This window comes from Sceloporus undulatus, chromosome 5, assembly GCF_019175285.1.
Source record: "Sceloporus undulatus isolate JIND9_A2432 ecotype Alabama chromosome 5, SceUnd_v1.1, whole genome shotgun sequence".
Classification (NCBI taxonomy): domain Eukaryota; kingdom Metazoa; phylum Chordata; class Lepidosauria; order Squamata; family Phrynosomatidae; genus Sceloporus; species Sceloporus undulatus.
The window spans coordinates 36,813,952-36,828,600 of record NC_056526.1 but is presented as its reverse complement, the minus strand read 5'-3'; the positions used below and the strand labels follow the sequence as shown (position 1 = coordinate 36,828,600).

General features: G+C 40.5%; 1 protein-coding gene across 2 annotated transcripts in view; it reads right to left on the bottom strand.

Moving 5' to 3' along the window:
• Window positions 1-14,649, bottom strand: part of CACNA1I (calcium voltage-gated channel subunit alpha1 I) — a 412,300-nt gene that overhangs the window by 379,905 nt on the left and 17,746 nt on the right. For both annotated transcript variants that reach the window (XM_042468134.1, XM_042468135.1), the window contains exon 2: window positions 516-826. In XM_042468134.1, coding sequence (XP_042324068.1) covers window positions 516-805 — 290 coding nt within the window. In that variant the 5' untranslated portion in view covers window positions 806-826. The remainder of the gene's footprint in view (window positions 1-515; window positions 827-14,649) is intronic.

The following is a 14,649-nucleotide window of genomic DNA, read 5'->3' as shown; positions in this document are numbered from 1 at the left end:
TGGCTGGGAATATCAGAATTGTAGTCCAAAGCATCATTATGGGTATCATTTGGGGAAGGATGTTCTAGATTTAGAGTATACTTCTCTGTTATAATATAATACATACATGCTACAGTGAAATTTTCCTGGAACTAAGTTAACAGCACTACTACAGATTCTCTAAATCTTTCATACCTTTGGCTGCACAGAAATGTAAAGAGAAAGATGAAGGGAAATACATTTTCAAATGCCCATCCGTCTCTATTCCCTGCATCTCATCTCTTTTTATTATTATTATTTTAACAAACAGGAGCTCTCTCTGAAGTTCTCCCTTCCACATGCTGCACCTTTTGATCACACATTACTGTAGTTGAGACACTGTTTAAATGCAAGCAAGGTACAGAGTGATTCATCAGATATGTATGAAACACAATCTCTTACCTGTCAGGTGCTCTGTAAGGGCAGAAGGACTGGGGAGGGGAGACAAAGAGGAGAGGGAAAGGCTAGAAAAGAGAATGCATGGTTTGAAAGGATATGGATTGCACACCATCTTGATGCACCAGCTCCGAGGCCTGGTAGTCTGTCTCAAGCAGAAGAAAACCACAGAAGCTAAATCAGGGTAGGGCACGTCTGGGTCTGCTGGGGGTTCCATGTCACCATCATCATCGTCATCACCCAGGTCAGGGGATGGTGGTGGTTGCTCCAGTGGAGATGACTGCTCACTAATTCCCAAATCCACATGTTCCAGGGGGCACAGAGTGGGGTTGTGAGTGGGTGGGTTCCCCGAATGCCAGGCAGGAGACTGGTGTGTGCCATGTTCTGCCATGCTGGCATGAAATAAGAACCCCTGGAGAAAGAAAGAAAAAAGACACAGATGAAGAACAGTCCACCACCATAGGCACAATGTCGACTGTTTTTACTTTGACAACACTGGTAAGCAATGTTGGATCAAAAGACCCAGTTGTTAATGCCTTCTTTTTTTTGTCTAGGCCAGAATGAATACTTTTCATAACTCCTCCTCACTCTGGAAGAATAAAAGGATTTACAAATAAAAGGTGTTAATATCAACTCCCACTGGCAGTAGAGGTATAACATGATGCAGGAATGGCCTGGTATCCTCATAATGGTTTTCAACATAGGGCTAATTTTGCCCAACCAAATTGGTGTACTCAGGAAGTACCTTGATTGCATCTATGTCCAACTTGGCTGGCAACTCAGTCCAACTCAGGGCCCAGAGTACTTGGAGGACCGCCTCTCCCCATACAATCCGCCCCTCACTCTCAGGTCAGGTGGGAAAAAACTTTTGAGAGTTCCTAAGACGAGATACGTAGGGACTGCGCAAAGGGCTTTCTCTGCGGTGGCCCCGCAGTCTTGGAACTCTCTCCCTGATGAGCTCCACTCGGACCCCTCCCTGGAGTCATTTAAGAAAAATCTCAAGACTCACTTATTCCGCCAAGCCTTCCCTCACATGTCCTGACTGTCATCTTCTCCTGTGTATTGCGTGTTGTTTAGATTGTTTATTGATTTTAACTGGTTTTAATAATTAGGTATGAATGATGGATTTTTAATGATGGATTTTATTATACGGTTTAATATGGGGGATTTTCGTGGTTTAATTTTTTATCTGTAATTTTTGTTCTGTGCTGTATTGTATTTCATTATTATCTTGTAAACCGACGTGATCAAAGGAATGGCGGTATATAAATAAATCTCATTCATTCATTCATTCATGTGTAACAGATCCCCGAAAAGTTGCATGTCGTGGGCCAAGTGTGGAAAGGCAAACATTATCATTTTAAAAACATTTCAGGTGCATAAATGTTTGTGTTGCCCATAAAACAAACAGAAATACAAACAGAAAAGAAAAGAAAGTCCCAAAATCTATCATATGGTGATACCTTTAGTGGGCCAACCAAAAGGTACAAAATATATCATGCTACCTCTCAAAGTTTCACAGGCTCCTTCATCAGGCAAAGATGTTAAAATACCACACAAGGGAAGAGAGTATTGTGGCTACAGTGACTGCATTTCGTATGTTATGGGAAGTGTATGTAAATGAAGTCACACATACACACACACATCCCATTACTCAGGGCTTTAAGCTGAATGGGAACAAAGTCAATATGAGAGACAATAAAGTTTGGCTCCTCTAGTTGAAGTTACAGAACACACCTTCCACCCAGAACTGTATTTGCATTTATCCGGCATGAAGTCATAGGTTTCAATAACGGAGAAGAATAATGTTGTAAACTATGCACACCATGATGTAATCAACCATTTTCCCACACACTGCATAGATCATATGGATCAAAACAATTCACATTCTCAGCATCCCAGTTTGATTGTGTGACCTACCATCTAATTGTTTCAAATACCAGTCTCACTCCATCCATCCCCTTCCCCACTCTACAAAACTAAGTCCCACTGTCAAAGTATTTCCCCCCCTGCTGTATAATCATACTATGCCAACCTATCCAATTTGGGAGCCATTTTACTGGTTGTGCATTTGTCATGAATATAGTACTATGTTAAAACTGTTTTCTGTGTTTTTCCCCCAAAGGGATTCCAGCTTAATGCCAGTGTGATATTTCTTTACTGGGGTGGAATACTTTGGCCCTCCAAATGTTTTGGACCTGAACACCCAGAGGCCCCAACCAGCATGGTCAATGCATAAAGGATTAAGAAAATTGAGATTAAAACATCTGGAGACCCTCCCACCTCTTGCATTGAAACCCCAAAAATATATTGATTAAATGAGGCAGGCCTATTTCTCATTCTCAAATGGGATCAATTTTGAAACTTAACAAATTCAGCTGGTATTATAAGTGAATTTATGAGTTCCCAAGTAAGACATCATCAGCTTGATAAAGTTGATGGGCTGCTGCCACACTGCAGAATTAAGGTAGTTTGGCATGGCTTTAACTGCCATGACTCAATGCTATGGAATCATGGGATCTGTAGTTTGTTGTAGCACCAGAGCTTTCTGAAAGAGAAGGCTAAATATAAAACTACAAATCACAGAATTCTACAGCATTGAGCATGACAGTTAAAATGGTGTAAAATTTGTTACTTCTGCATTCTAGATGCAGCCTTGTATAGGTGACTTTCAGAACTAGATGCAGTTTTGGTGCACTATAGAAATAACACATTCAAGAGGATGTTGACAAGCTGGAGTGGGTCCAGAGGAGGGAGAGCAAAATGGTGGTCTAGAAACCATACCCTAGGGAGATGTTTAGCCCTGGAGAAAAGAAGGTTAAGAGGTGATGTAATAGCCCTATTTATTGAGGATGGAGCAGCATGAGGATGGAGCAAACTTGTTTTCTGCTGCTCCAGAGATTAGGACTAGGAGCAATAGACTCAAACTAGAGGAAAAAATATTCTAGCTTAACATTAGGAAGGACTTCCTGACGGTATAAGCTGTTCAACAGTGGCACACACTCCCTTGGAGAGTGGTGGAGTCTCCTTCTTTGGAGATTTTTAAATAGAGGCTAGATGGCCATCTATTGGGGGCACTTTGATTGCGTGTTCCTACATGGCAGGGGGTTGGAACTGAATGGCCCTTGTGGCCTCTTCCAACTCTATGATTCTAGGATTCTAAGCGTTAGCACAATAGAAGGTGGTCATGTTTTTCCAAAATGGCTATGCACTACCAAGTGACTAGCTACAGACTACTGCCTCTTGTTATCAAGATTAATCAAAAGGTGACAAAAGGTTACAGGAGAGAATAGGACATACACCTCCACCACAGTAGCCCTAAAGCACTGCTGGTGCTGGCAGAGTGCCCTAGCAAACAGCTGTTTAAGTCATTCAGAAATACATAATGACTGCTGGCTGTGTTAGACGAAATGCCAACAATTGCGTGTGTACCTCAAATAATAGAAGGAAAGGTCAAGATTTCAACTGGATTTTAACTTGAAGAAATCTGCTGAGTTGCCAGGGGAAAGAAGACAAGCCAGCTTCCTGCCCAGGGGCCACAAATAAGGCTCTGGCACTCCTAAAACCCTCATTTGAAGCAAAGCCCTGGCCGAATGCCCTACTTTACAGATGACAGCTTTCTGTCCATAGGATAGCTGTGCTCTCTATTTGAAATGTTGTCTAGCCCAAATCCTGTGTAGCAACAGAGAACCATGCAAAAAAGAAAGCAGCGAAAGTTGTGTTAAAGATGTCCTATCAACAAGACTATCCAGTATTTTCACCCAGTGACCAAGGAAAGAAAGATTTTTATCTCACTTTTCCTTATTTGGAAAGGTCTGAGCCACTAGCCACTGACCTGAGGTCCATAAGGACTCAGAGTTCAGTTTACATTTATAATGTGTATTTTGTATACAATTAACAGGCAAGATCAAGGATGACAAATAAACAGATCGCCAACCACACTAAGATACTGTATGTACTTTGAAAACCTTACCAGGGATAGATTCTCATGGAATCATACCTGGAAACTTATCTAATCTTTCAAAGGTCTCAGAGACATGATGTTCTAGAGATAACTCTCAGTGGTTTTCTGAACAATGATTTTTAAGGATGTTTAACCTCACTACCAACAATCATAATGACATAATGTTAAACATTATTTTTGTATGCCTTCAAGTCATTTCTGATTTATGGCAAGACTAAGCCAAATCTGTTGTGAGATTTTCTTGGCAAGATTTGTTCAGAGAGGGTTTGCTTTTGTCTTCCTCTGAGGCCGAGACAGTGTGACTTGCCCAAGATCACCATGTTGGTTTCCATGGCTGAGCAGGGATTTTAATCCTTGTCTCCAAGGTCATGGTCCAACACTCAAACCACTACACCACATTTGTTCATGTTAATTGTGCCAAAACATAAATGCTAGAATGCTAGAATCTATTATGATTGGCTCATCCAAGTAAGGCCCCTTATATGAGACCACACTTTTGAGATGGGTAATATCTCTACTTTGTGGTTAACTTGTTTGTACAAAAAGTATAATAATACCTGGGGCAGGTTTATCTTGTATACTTAGATTAGTAAGATTTGTTAATCACTTTTTCTTTTCTAAGACACCCAGTTTGAACTGGTACAGCAATATTGATCTTGGAACAGCTTCTTTTATATTTCCCATCTGTTTGTAGATCATGGGTGAGAATCATTCAGCTCTTCAGATGTTATTGGACTGCAAGCCCAAGCCACCCTAGACCACATAGCCAATGGTAGGAAAAGCAGTGAAATTCTGTCCAACAGCATCTGGAAAACTGCAGGACTCATATCTCTGATCTCAGCCTATTTCATTCCATCAACAAGAACTGACGATTGCAAAGGATTTGTAAATGTTTACAGCTGTCATCAAATCAGCAGATACAGCTCCTGCACTATACAGGCCAGAGCCTTCAGTTCCAATTTTGTCAACTTAACATAAGGTGATCAAGCTTTATAGCTAATCAAAGCCCATCATCATAATGGGAAAGAGAAAAAAAATACCCTGAAAATCTTCAGTGAGTAGAGACACAGATCATCCAGGCACAGGTCCCCCTTACAGTAAGATGTATTGTATTTCTACTTAAATTGCAACAGTTCTTTGTAACCATGCACATTTATGTATAAAATAAAATAGGCAAATCAGTACCCTCTTTCATCCTCTTTTTTTTAACAATGTGTAAGTGGCCAAAATATGTACGTGGCCAAAACTAATGGCTAGTTTTCCAGCAATGCTATTGCTGCAGTTAAATATCTTGAGGGATGTGTTTGGATACAGTACAGGCCTAGAACAATGGAAGGTATATTTAAGATTATAAAGTGCTGCTTTACCACCCTGCAACCCAGTGCCACGCACAGCCCACTGCTACAGCACTGGCTATGTTGGGTAGCACGGTGGTGTTGGCAAAAACACCTCTGCAAAGAAGCATTTTCTCTTTAAAGCAGAATATGTAGATAGCCTGCATCCATACCCTTCAGTCCTCATTTGGCAAGGACAGTCCCTATTAATCTCATACCACCCCTTTTCAGCAGCTTTTAAAATGTCCCAGTCCTCCTCCCATTTTCCCATTTTGTCCTTTGCTTACGTCAAGTGTTGCAAACTGAGTTCAGAGAGCAGGAGTAGTTTGCACTCAGTTAATTCAGCAGAGGGGAGAGGAGAGGAGGGATTTGAATCTTGCCCTTCCCAGTGGGCTCAGGCAAAAGCAAACTTCTGTACATTTTCCTAATTTATCTGTTCTTCCTCCTGACCACACTCTGATGTTGCTTGGCCACATGCATCCTGGTTTTCATCTGTGAAATGTTTGTATTGGTGTATGATTGTATAATGTATGTGATATATGTAATAATGTACGTATGTATGTAACAATATGTGTGTGTTGATAAAATCAAAATTTTAAAAAAACTGTTGGAGGTGGGTATGCCTCTTATTTTGAAACTGATTGCTGCTTCCAGGAGACTTTCAGTTGTTAATCAATTTGAAAACGAGGTGCATCCTTCCACACACATTTTTTTAAAATAGAAAATCTGCTTGTTTAACCATTTTAGATGCCACATCACCAAACTTCAGTGACCCAGTGTCAAAATTAAAAAGGAAAAGGTTATTGCTGTTGCTGACAGCAAGCCATGTTTTTAACAGCCTTGCAGCACCAGGTTCATTTGTAGAAGTAGTGGAGTGCATACAGTTCATGGTCCACATGCTGCCCATAGCTGGCCTACAATGGTGCTTTCTGCACCGCCATTTGGGACGTCCTCCGGATGTCCCATTTTAAAAAAGGGGCGTCTCTTATAGACGCCCCTGGGCCTAGTACGGACTCTGTCCGTACAAGATGGCGCCGGCCTTTCTACATGGCCGGCGCCATCTTTGCGTATCGGACGCTGAGCGTCCGTACGCGTCGCGCCGCTTGTGACGTAGCGAGCGCGCCCCTGGCGCCTCGCTACGTCGCAAACGCGACGGAAAAAGAAGCTCCATTTTGGAGCTTCTTTTTCGGTCCGTGCGGGAGTCGGGCCGTGTGAAGGCTCCAGCTCCCCCGCGGACCTACTGGCGGCGGCGGCAGACCGCCGCAAAGCGGCGGCCTGTACCCCGCCCATGTTTCTCCTATCTGATTTCTATTAGCCAGGTATTTGAATTCCCAGTCAAGAAATTTACAAAATCCTCTTTCTTAACAACTAGGCTAACCAGACAGCTAGGTTGGCAAATACATTAGAAGCAACACAGGCACTAAGAAATAGAGGAAGCTGCCTTATACCAGTTTAAATTATTGGTCCACCTAGCCCAGTATTGTTAACTCTGACTGGCAGTGGCTCCCCGGAGTTTCAGGAAGGATTCTTTCTTAGCCCTATCTGGTGGTGTCCCTTGTATTAACTCTGGAGACTAAGGCTGCTGGGACTTGAAGAAAAACAATATCTGTAGGGCTACCTGATTCTCATCCTTGCTTTCCCAGTCTTGGCTCCTGTTTAGTGTTTATTTTTGATAATGGTTTTAGAATAGACTTTACATGTAGTTTAAATTGAATAAATTAAATTTGTCAAGGCAATACCTAAGCATGTGTATATGCAAGACAAAACAAACATATGTTGGAGTTTTCAACTTTTGAAGATTACATGCAGGTGTGATATAGTGGTTTGAGTGTCAGACTATGACTCTGGAAACCAAGGTCTGGATTCTTGCTCAGGCATGGAAATCCACTGGGTGACCTTGGGCATGTCATATTCTCTTAGCCTCCGAAGAGGTCAAAGGAAAATCCTCTCTGAACAAATCTTGCCAAGAAAATCTCATGACAGCTTTACATTAGGGTCACCATAAGTAAGAAACAACTTGAAGACGCACAAAAACATAGCAAAGAATGGCATTTGTTTTTAATGAAACACATTTTTAATGAAGCACCATTTTTGATGCCAAAAGTACAAGAAGGGAGCACAATTATTGATCAAAGAATGTATTGTCCCAGTGCTTGGTATTAATGTGGAAACATTCTTGTCCACTGTGTAATGGAATGCTGCACCTCTCATCCTGTTATTACAATCAGGGCACCAAGGAACACCACGTCAAGCTGGGATGGCTTATGTAGCTATGCAAAAGCATTTTAAAATATCAGCTTCTCGTAAAATCCAATTGCCAACAGTACAGGATTTATCAGTGACAAAGATCCAAAACACAGAGCTTATCTGCTTATAATCCCCAGTCTTTACTCTAAAAGCTGAATGTTATCTTTCCTAGGGTCCCCAGATCATTCTATCCATGCGCTTGTCCTTCTTGTTCTGTTGCTATATAGCCCATGTTCAATCAATTTTGCTTGATTTAGATGTGTATGCCCCTCCTGTTGTTTATCTACAGACCAGTTTTCTTTATACAGGTCTGCCACACTCATTATACCATGGGTAGGCAAGCTGTGACTCTCCAGACGTTTCTGCACTGCAATATCTATCACCCCAGAGTATACAGGCTGGGGTGTGCTATAGTGTGCTATAGTGCTGTAGTGTCCTATATGCTGTGCTATAGTGCTATAGTGTCCTATATGCTTTGCCAGTCAAACTTTGACCATAGATGAGCAACACCACACACTCCCATCTATGAACATTCCTGATACCTGAATATATTGTTGTACACTGGTACCCCGGGATACGAATGCGCCGCGTTACGAAATTTCCGGGTTACGAAAAAAATCCATTAAAAAAAACTGTTCCGGGTTACGAAGGTTATTTCGGGTTATGAAAAATTTTTTGGTGCTTTTCGGCGCTTTTTCGCACCAAATCGCGGCTTTCGCTATTAGCGCCTATGGGGCTTCGGCTTGCGAATGCTTTTCGGGTTACGAATGGCGCCGCGGAACGAATTAATTTCGTAACCCGGGGGAGCCCTGTATACCTTCAGGTTGTTTTCAAACTTATGATGACCCTAAAGGCAAATCTATCACACTTTTATTTTTGCAAGGTTTGTTCTGAGTGGGTTTGTCATTGTCTTCCTCTGAGGCTGAAAGAGTTACTTGCTCAAGGTCATCCAGCAGTTTTCCATGGCCAAGCAAATGTTTGAACCCTGATCTCCTGGAGCCCTTGATTAACACTCAGATCACTACACCACACTGGCTCTACTTTATTTTAAGAATTATATTTCAGTTCTTTCTGAGCATACCTAGCCTGCCACAAAGTATTGGAATGGCATGTAAAGATGCAGAGTATATCACAAAGAGCATCAAGACAATAGTCAAAAAGAAAGAGAAGAAACAATGGGATAACAGATAAAATGCTTCAAACAGAAAAGGAAAGAAGAGAAGCAAAACAAAAGGGAGAAAGGAACAAAGTCAGAACCATGAATGCAACAGTACAAAGACTAGTGCAAAAAGACAAAGATGCTTACTACAATGACCAGTGCAAGGAAACAGAAGACAATAACAAAAAAGGAAGAATGAGAGATCTTTTCCACAAGATCTGGGAAATGAAAGGGACATTCAAACCAAGGACTGGAATGCTCTATGTCTATGATGATACAAAAAGAATAATTCAAGACCAGCAGGGAATTAAAAAATGCTGGAGGCAATACACAGAAAAGCTATACAAAAGACATTAAAAAATGAAGGATGCATGGAATGAAGAGTCATATGAAGATGAACCCCAAATTCTAAAAAGTGAGGTAAAAGCTACAATAAGAAAAATGGGGGAAAACAAATCACCAGGAACAGATGGCATTCCAGTTGAACTACTACAACTCACACCGATGGAATCAACTCCAATCTTAACCAATGTATGTCAAAAGATATGGAAAACAAAATGGTGGCCAACAGATTGGAAATGACCAATTTACATCACCATTGACAAAAAAAGAAGACACAAAAGACTGCAGCAATTATAGGACCATAGCACTAATCTCCCACACAAGCAAAATCATGCTTAAAATTCTGCAACATAGATTCCAACCATACATAGAGAGAGAATCCCAGAGGTCCAAGCAAGGTTCAGGAAAGAAAGAGGCACTAGGGACCACATTGTAAACATACGATGGCTAAGGGAGCACACCAAGGAATTCCAAAAGAAAATCAGTGTGTGCTTTATAGAGGATAGCAAAGCCTTTGACTGCATAGATCATGAAAGTCAGGCTTACTGTTGAACATAAAGAAAACAAAAATAATGAACATGGAGGATCTTAACAAGTTCAGTCTAGATAATGAGGACATAGAAATAGTAAAAGAGTTCCTATACCTTGGATCAAACATAGATCAAAATGGGGACTGCAGTCAAGAAGTCAGAAGAAGACTAAGAATGGGAAGGACAGCTATGAAAGAACTAGAAAAGGTCCTAAAGAGCAAAGATAGACAAACAAAACACGAAAGTCAGAGTCATACAAGCAATTGTATTCCCCATTACCATGTATGGATGCGAGAGCTGGACAATTATGGACAAAAAGAAAATAAATTCATTAACTGTCCTTAAAGGGGACACTTTGGGGATCGCTGTGGCTGAAGCAGAAGACACATACAGAGAGAGTGAGAGACAGAGAGGAGCATGCCAGGACTCAAACTTCTCTCTGCCCTTGCATCAACTGTTTGTTTTAAGAGCACTGGCTATGAAGAAGGGTGGGTACTTATTTTACTTATTCCGCTGCACTGGAAGTAAACTTGCCCCAAAGAACCATGGGAAATCTGGCAACAAACACAAAACAGGGAAAATTCCATGAATAAACCACAAGTAGCTTTCACACTACAGCAATTGCATAAAAAGCAGAATTGTGAATGAAATGGGAATGAATTTCCAATATTTTCCTAAAAATGCTTATTTCCTGGTTCATGTCACTTTCTTGTCAGATTCTAAGCAGTTTGCGCACAACGTTGTCTGAAATCCATTTGTGCAATTGTGTCTAATATGCTCAGTAACTGAAGGTTCTGACCCTTTTATACTTCCGATTTTCCCTGTATGATAAACTCCTTAGCTTTCTAACTTCTGCAAAGAGATATGACTGCCATCTCGAAAGACTGAATGGCTGCCTGTCATGGTCAGAGCTGCTAGGGCACATTTTGTTTTCTTTTATTCTGAAACACTCCCTGCAAAACCTCATACAACCCTTAGATTGTGTTGGAATACATCTCCCATCATTCACAGAGGGCATGGCAATGGCCATGTTGCCTGGGGATGATAGGATTTGTGTTCCAATACATTTGGAGTATATCAGGCTATGGTCCAAAACACACTGCAGAAATAATCCAGTTTGATCCTGCTCTAACTGCCCCCCTCAGTGCTAGGGAATTCTGGGAACTATAGTTTTGTGAAAGATTTAGTCTTCTCTGTCAGAGAGCTCTGGTGCCATAATAAACTACAATTCCTAGGATTCCCTAGCACTGAGCCAGTCTCAAATTGGGTTATTTCTGCAGTGTGTCTTGAACCTAAGTAATGAATCTCCAAAGAGTGTGACACGAACCAATAGGTTCAAATTTCACGAAAAGCGATTTCAACTACACATTAGGAGGAACATCTACACAGTACAAGCTGTGAGACAATTGAATACAGACCCTTAGAAGGTGGCAGATTCAGCTCTGTTAAAAGTTTTTAAGCAGGAGCAAGATATCCACCTATTTGGCATTCTGTAGCAGTGCATTTCCTGTACTGGTATGGGGTTGGACAGAATTACCTTTGGGGGTCTTTCCAGTTCTGCGATACTATAAGAACATTTACCTGTCAATTCACAATCTAAGATACCTTTTGTAACAAACTATAAAAGCCCAGAAATTAAACATGAACTTATTTTACTCATAACTATGAAGATTTTGCATCTTTGCTAATTATTTTATTACAGATGCTTAAGCACTAATACCTGAGGCATAACATCACCAGCACAAGAGACCCTGCCTTCATTTTCTTATTCTGGGCAGGATTTCCACTGCAGACTATTAACATGCTCCACTTGAGTCCAATGTCTATTCTATTATTACAGCTACAGAGGAAAAAAGTGAGTGAAGACAGCTAGGAGAAATGGCTTATTTATTATGATGCTCCTACTCCCAACTGCGGAGACAGGACAGTTCCATCCAAACTGTGCTATACAGAGCTTTGAATTGAACAATACAATACAACAGAGGTATGGAAAGCAACCTCATTCACATTCCTACCTCTTCTATAGTTTCAAAATCAGGATTACTTTCAGGGGTCTTGCTGCTGGGCATTCACCAGAGTTAAGAGCAAGGCCTCTCAGTGGCAATGAAAAGCACTTTTAAAGCATTGACTGGTGGGAGCAAGAACAGACCTGGTAGTTCATCAGAGATTAAATGTTGGGGGGGGAGACCAGGAGAGTCACTGCATCAGAGAATCACTGCATCAACCAGATTATCTATTTGTACGGTCTAAAACAACTCATTAGAGGTTGAATGAAAGCAAAGGCAGATTGACCTGTTTGGGCACAGTGAACCTAAGAACACTCCCTTGATTGAGACTGGCCCTTCTCCATCCAGCTCAGATAAAATCTTTCAATCGGCCCACCTCCAATTCCAAAATGATGGATGAGATTGGGAGCCAAGCATCAGAAATCTGGACTCTCTTTATTTTTAGGAATGATTTGTATTACTTGCCCTGTCTGGAGTCTCACACAGCATGGCATGCTGTAGAAAGACTGTAATAATGCATGTTTGTCTCTGGTTAAGAAAGGATCAGGCAGCAGGAAAGGCCATGAGACCCTAGAGAACTGCCACTGCCAGTCAAAGAAGACAAAACTGAACTAGATGAGTAAGATAAATTAATAATAATAATAATAATAATAATCATTTATATTCTGCTTTTTCTCAAGGAATCAAAGTGGATTACAGCACTATGAATATAAAATAACAACAATATAAAAATACAATTAAAAACCCCTAAACCCTCAACCCACTCCCCAGTCATTAAATCACTGAACAACCCCTGAAAAGAAATTAAACAAGTAAAAACTTTAAAACATTCCAACACCAATACAATAAAAAATTTCCGGCAGATTCAGGAGAGAAATGAATCATCTTCTGGGGGGAAGAGGGAAAAAACAATAAAGTCAGTGCCAGTTCTAGTGTTGCAGACAACGAAGATTTTCACACTTGCTCGAATTGCTGCTAAAGTGTCACTGAGCATAACCACTCCCAATATTATTTTAGCCTGTGGTAATAAATCAAAATATGGTCCAGTCAAAAAGTTTGGATGTTAGTTTCTTTTAAATGTATACAAAGTACAGAATCTGAGGAATTTCTTGGTTTTTACTAATTTATCAACAGATGAACAGATATTACTTAATGCAGATACAATTTGAAGATTCAAGGGTCTTGACCAAATATATTCATCATTTAATCTTTAAAAATCAACACAAATTCATGTCCAGAATTAGAAATGTAACGATTGCACATCAAAGGCTTTATGATAAATGGTAGGACTGGAAAAAGTTCAGTCTTCCACCAAGCCCCTTTGCCTTCATACACTGATAGTACAGTAGTTTAAGTTAATTCAGCTGCCTGGATTGCTCCTTTCAGAAAATGCAATTTCCCCTTATACCTTAAAAGATTTGGGAAAACAGGGTACAAAGAGCAAGTTAAGAAGGTAGGAGGGACCATGAAATAAGTTATTGTGAGCCCTGGGAGTGGAGATTTCATTATGAGTAAGATTATCTGTCTCCCTACTCTCTCAGGGCCTGTATTGACAATGGTGATATCAACACTGAACATACTCAATATGGTCCTACTGAAGTCTAATGAAAAGGCCCACTGTACTAGTGAATGATTAATGTGCTAATCATACCAATTAAATGTGGAATGATGTCAGCCCTGATACAAACGTCTTTAAAATAATCACTCAATTTTTAATGCTGGTGTCACCAAACCAACCAAGCCAATCTAGAATCAATGAGGTGGAAAACATATTGATAAGCAGCATTACTGGCATCATATGCATGGAGCTCTTTTCCTTTTGCAAAATGCATCATATTATACCCACATTTCAACAACTGAGAATGAACATTATTTCATGGCATGCCAAGACAGGCAAGAATGATGAGAGAACTTTGTGAATGCTTGAATTTGCCTCTAAATCAACAGCTGTTGTGCTGGAACAGAATGTCTGAATCGTAGGGAAATCGTATAAACTAAATTCTTCAAATATTTTCAGCAGGGAAGGTACATTTTTCCATATTGAAAGGCTAGTGCTAGTTGAGAGGATGTGGTCTCTGGCCATATATCCTAGTTTCTCTGAAGTATAGCTCAGAGTATACAAGTACATTATGATAAAATATTTTCATTAATTTAGTGGCAAGGAAAAACATGCAATAACAGAGGATGTTAACTGGCCAATATTAATAATCCAACATCACACATAATGTTTGTAAATGCAAGTGCACACTCAGGGGTAGCTAAGGCAACTGATGTGGTCAAGAAACGTAGCTGCAGCTCTATACCAACTTGCAGAGGAAAAAAACACCTTAAACAAGATTGCCCTAGTAATGCCTGAGTTAACCTCAGACCACGTACTCTATTAATATTGTTGCCTGTTTTCCCCAACAGATAAGATGGAGACCCTTGAAAACATGACTTTCTTGATTGTCTTTGGCTAGAAGGGACAACCTTCTCTATTACTAAGGAACAGAAAAGAGCAATGATTTCACACGCAAGAAGAAGCCAAAACACATTAATCAAGTGACAACAACTTCACTAAGAAAGAAATACTCCAAAAGGTGGCAGAAGGTTTGAACAGAAATGATCAAAACTCTCCATTTGATACACATAAGGAAAGTGAATTCATATACGT